The sequence below is a fragment of the Galeopterus variegatus genome, unplaced genomic scaffold (genome assembly GCF_000696425.1).
Source record: "Galeopterus variegatus unplaced genomic scaffold, G_variegatus-3.0.2 Scaffold3558, whole genome shotgun sequence".
Taxonomy (NCBI): domain Eukaryota; kingdom Metazoa; phylum Chordata; class Mammalia; order Dermoptera; family Cynocephalidae; genus Galeopterus; species Galeopterus variegatus.
In genome coordinates this window covers 46,064-51,556 of record NW_007729669.1, presented here as the reverse complement: position 1 = coordinate 51,556, position 5,493 = coordinate 46,064, and the positions used below count along the sequence as shown (strand labels likewise).

General features: G+C 49.1%; 1 protein-coding gene across 1 annotated transcript in view; it reads left to right on the top strand.

Annotated features, from left to right (window-relative positions):
• LOC103601029 overlaps positions 1-520 on the top strand; it is a 3,567-nt gene extending 3,047 nt beyond the window's left edge. The window contains 1 exon segment of the mRNA XM_008585406.1: positions 18-520. Within this exon segment, the coding sequence (XP_008583628.1) occupies positions 18-520 (503 nt within the window).
• The last annotated feature ends 4,973 nt before the right edge of the window (positions 521-5,493 follow it).

Below are 5,493 nucleotides of genomic sequence, written 5' to 3'. Positions count from 1 at the left end.
TGCCTTCGAATGGAAAGATCCAGAGACTGGCCTAGCAGGGCAACTTACATGGACCCGCCTGCCTCAAGGATTCAAGAATTTGCCCACCATCTTTGACGAGGCCCTCCACCAAGACTTGGCTGCGTTCAGGGCCTCCAAACCCCAGGTAACTCTGTTGCAGTATGTAGATGATCTCCTCCTGGCAGCGGCCGACGAGGAACTGTGTCTGGAAGGAACAAAGCATCTCCTGACAGAGCTGGGAGAACTGGGCTATCAAGCCTCCACCAAAAAGGCCCAGATCTGCAAGCGACAGGTCAGTTACCTGGGGTACCTTCTTAAAAACAGGAAAAGATGGTTATCTGAGGCCAGAAAAGAGACAGTGTTCCACATTCCACCACCCGCTAACCCAAGACAAGTCAGGGAATTTTTAGGTACTGTCAGGTTCTGCCGCCTATGGATACCTGGTTTTGCTGAGATGGCAGCCCCGTTATATCCCCTCACAAAGAACAGTCAGCCCTTCAAGTGGGGAAAGGAAGAATAACAGGCTTTTAACAACATCAAGACGGCCTTGATGTCCCCACCGGCTCTGGGGCTCCCCGACGTAACCAAGCCCTTCCACCTGTATGTGGCAGAAAATAAGGGGGTTGCAAAGGGGGTCCTAACTCAAAAACTGGGCCCCTGGAAATGGCCTGTAGCATATCTGTCCAAAAAACTAGACCCAGTAGTCTCGGGGTGGCCAGCTTGTCTAAGGATCATAGCAGCAGTAGCAGTTCTCGTAAAAGATGCTGACAAGTTGACTATGGGACAGAGTTTGGTAATCTCGGCACCTCATGCTTTAGAGAGTGTTGTCCACCAGCCCCCCGACCGCTGGCTCACAAATGCTCCCATGACTCACTATCAGACTCTGTTACTGAATTCAGACCGGGTTACTTTCGCTCCCCTGGTGAGCTTAAATCCAGCCACGTTGCTCCCAGACCCTGACCTTGACCCTCCTATCCATGACTGCCAACAAGTGCTTGCTGAGGCACATGGCTGGCGGAAAGACTTGTCAGATCAGCCTCTGATGAATGCCGAAGCCACCGACGGCAGCAGTTTTCTGGAAGAAGGAGTGCGGAAGGCAGGGGCTGCTATAGTAGACGGCCAGAACCTGATATGGGCACAGGCCTTACCTGCAGGAACATCCGCCCAGAAGGCAGAACTCATCACCCTCACAAAAGCCCTTGTACTAGGAGAGGGCAAAAGAATCAATATCTATACAGACAGCAGGTATGCCTTTGCCACTGCCCATGTGCATGGTGCTATATATCAACAGCAGGGTCTGCTATCTTCTGGAGGAAAAGAAACCATAAACAAGGCAGAGATCGTAGCCCTGCTAGAGGCCCTTCACAGACCGCTAAAAGTGAGTATTATACACTGCCTGGTTCACCAGAAAGGGGATTCCCCCATCGCCAGGGGAAACAACTTGGCCGATTCTGAAGCAAGGGCAGCAGCCCACAGGTCCACTTCTCTTCTGCTAGTTAACATCCCAAAGCTAGAGGAGCCAAAGTTTAAGTACTCTGCCGGAGACATAGCAGAGATCTCAAGGGACTCTAATAACCACTTCAATCAGGAAAAAGGGTGCTNGTCCTAACTCAAAAACTGGGCCCCTGGAAAAGGCTTGTAGCATATCTGCCCAAGAAATTAGACCCAGTAGCCTCAGGGTGGCCGGCTTGTCTAAGGATCATAGCGGCAGTTGCAGTTCTGGTAAAAGATGCTGACAAGTTGACTATGGGACAGAGTTTGGTAATCTCGGCACCTCATGCTTTAGAGAGTGTTGTCCACCAGCCCCCTGACCGCTGGCTCACAAATGCTCACATGACTCACTATCAGACTCTGTTACTGAATTCAGACTGGGTTACTTTCGCTCCCCTGGCGAGCTTAAATCCAGCCACGTTGCTCCCAGACCCTGACCTTGACCCTCCCATCCATAACTGCCAACAAGTGCTTGCTGAGGCACATGGATGGCGGAAAGACTTGTCAGATCAGCCTCTGACGAATGCCAAAGCCACCTGGTTCACTGACAGCAGCAGTTTTCTGGAAGAAGGAGTGCGGAAGGCAGGGGCTGCTATAGTAGATGGCTAGAACCTGATATGGGCACAGGCCTTACCTGCAGGAACATCCGCCCAGAAGGCAGAACTCATCGCCTTCACAAAAGCCCTTGAACTAGGAGAGGGCAAAAGAATCAACATCTATACAGACAGCAGGTATGCCTTTGCCACTGCCCATGTGCATGGTGCTATATATCAACAGCAGGGTCTGCTATCTTCTGGAGGAAAAGAAATCACAAACAAGGCAGAGATCGTAGCCCTGCTAGAGGCCCTTCACAGACCACTAAAAGTGAGTATTATACACTGCCTGGTTCACCAGAAAGGGGATTCCCCCATCGCCAGGGGAAACAACTTGGCTGATTCTGAAGCAAGGGCAGCAGCCCACAGGTCCACTTCTCTTCTGCTAGTTAACATCCCAAAGCTAGAGGAGCCAAAGTTTAAGTACTCTGCTGGAGACATAGCAGAGATCTCAAGGGACTCTAATAACCACTTCAATCAGGAAAAAGGGTGCTGGCATGAAGTGTCAGGCAAGCCTATCTTGCCACAAGAACAAGCACGCGCCATGGTTAAACAAATGCACCAATGGACTCATCTGGGAGTAAACAAATTGGTCCAGACTGCCCTAAGGACTAAATATCATATCATGGAGCTAAAACAATTAGCAGAACAGATAGAAAGGGGATTCCCCCATTGCCAGGGGAAAAAACTTGGCCGATTCTGAAGCAAGGGCGACAGCCAATAGGTCCACTTCTCTTCTGCTAGTTAACATCCCAAAGCTGGAGGAGCCCAAGTTTAAGTACTCTGTGGAAGACGTAGCAGAGATCTCCAGGGACTCTAATAACCACTTCAATCAGGAAAAAGGGTGCTGGCATGCAGTGTCAGGCAAGCCTATCTTGCCACAAGAACAAGCACGTGCCATGATTAAACAAATGCACCAATGGACTCATCTGGGAGTAAACAAATTGGTCCAGACTGCCCTAAGGACAAAATATCACATTATAGGGCTAAAACAATTAGCAGAACAGATAGTTTATAAGTGTGTGCCATGTCAAATGGTAAATGCTTGTAAAAATACCACGGGACCTCGCAAAAGACCCAGGGAAGACAGACCTGGGGTATATTGGGAAGTAGACTTTACAGAGATCAAGCCAGGTAAATATGGTTACAAGTATCTCCTAGTTTTTGTAGACACCTTCTCTGGATGGGTAGAAGCATTCCCAACAAAGCAGGAAACTGCCACCGTCGTGGTCAAGAAAATCCTGGAAGAAATCTTCCCATGCTTTGGGGTACCCAAGGTAATTGGGTCCGACAATGGGCCTGCCTTCGTTGCCAAGGTAAGCCAGGGAGTGGCCAGATACCTAGGGGTCAATTAAAAATTACATTGTATCTACAGAAAGGATGAACAGAACTCTAAAAAAGACCCTGACTAAATTAACCATGGAGACTGGCTTGGACTGGGTGGTGCTCCTTCCCTTGGCCCTGTTTAGAGCTAGGAACACCCCCTCCTGGTTCAACCTGACCCCCTTTGAAATTCTCTATGGTACCCCTGCCACCTTGACTTTACTGGGGAATGGTTTTGAACCCACTTGCCACAGTAACAGTGACTTATATGCCAGGTTAAAGGACTGCAAGCAGTGCAGAAGGAAGTCTGGATGCAGCTGGCAGCTGCCTATGAACCTGGGACCCCCAAAGTTTCTCACCAGTTCCAAGTCGAAGACACAGTCTACATGAGACGACATCGCTCCCAGACTCTGAAATCCCACTGGAAGGGACCTTAACCTGGTGCTCCTAAGAACAGCGACGGCCGTGAAGGTGGACGGGATCACCACTTGGATCCACGCCTCGCATGTAAAGCCTGCACCACCAGCCGAGGACCAAGGATCAAAAGACGCTACCTGGGAAGTCCAGAGTTCCAAGGAGCACCCCTTAAAATTCAAAATCATTCGGACTAGGGGTTCAGACACCTTGGATGTTGTAAGATGAAAATTTTATTTTTTCTCCTTCTGTACCTTCTGTACCTGGTAGTTTTTCCCCAGAGTCTGATAGCTTCCAGCCCACATACTCCTCCTCGGAAATTAACTTGGTATGTTATAAATGGGGTAGGGGATATAATCTGGAACTCATCCAAAGTCACCTTGGGGTCATGGTGGCCTGGCCTGTTTCTCGATGTGTGCAAATTATCCATGGGAGCCCCAGCAAACTGGGATTTAGAAGGATACTTTGATGCTCACAAACCCCCTTCTGCCCCCTCCCCACCGGGGTGTTTCAGGCTTGATCCATGGGGAGGCTGCTCTACTAGAAATCGGAGAAGTATGCTGAGCACTCTCACCTTCTATGTGTGCCCTGGGTTCCACTGTGACAGAGCACTAAACCATCAGTGTGGAGGTAAAGCAGATTATTTCTGTAAAAGCTGGGGCTGTGAAACTACAGGGGACACATACTGGAATCCCTCAGCCACCTAGGACTATATAAAGGTAACTGCTAATTATACCAACCCCTCTCCCCCTGGTCAAGGGTGGGCAACCCGATCGGAAAGCAGCCAACTTAATTGGAAAGACATCCCTGCCTGTAGTGGATGGTGCCAACCCCTCAGAATATCCTTCACAGATTCAGGAAAAAAGGCCATTGGACGGGAACAAGGTTTACATGGGGGTTAAGTTTCTATAAAGAAAGGTATGATGATGGGCTGTTGTTTACCATCAAGCTCAAAGTAGAAACCCAGTATAACAGCTTAGGCCCAAATAAATACTTAGCTCCAGTGGGACCTCCAATGGTCAAACTAAAGACTACCCCAGGACCCCCGGGTACACAACCAGTGTCCTCATCCCCCGCTAAAAGGTCAAAGTCTAGGGCACCAAAAAAAATGTCTAAACCCCCTAAGCCTAAACCTCAAAAACAACCTGGGTTATTCCGCCTAGTCTCTGAAGCCTTCAAGGTCTTAAATAATACCAACCCCAATGCAACTTGCTCCTGTTGGCTTTGCTATAACATTGCTCCCCCATATTATGAAGGAATAGCCTTCAGAGGCAAGGTTAATGCTACAACTAAGGTCTCTGACTGTCGCTGGCAACAACAAAGAGTCAAACTTACTCTGCCAGCGGTCACGGGGTGCGGAACATGTGTGGGAAAAATCCTTCCCTCACACAGCCAACTGTGCAAATTGACCCTTAACTTAACCAAATTGAACAGTGACACATATCTGTTGCCCCTTCCAGGGGGATGGTGGGCCTGCAGTACTGGGTTTACACCCTGCGTTAGCTCAAAGGTCCTGAAAGAGACCCAGGATTTCTGTGTCCTGGTTCAGTTGCTGCCTCAGTTTGTTTACCATCCCTATGAAGAACTACTATCATACTGGGATAAAAATAATGGGTATTACGGAACCAAAAGGAAACCTGTAACTGTCACGCTCTCTGTCCTTTTGGGCTTA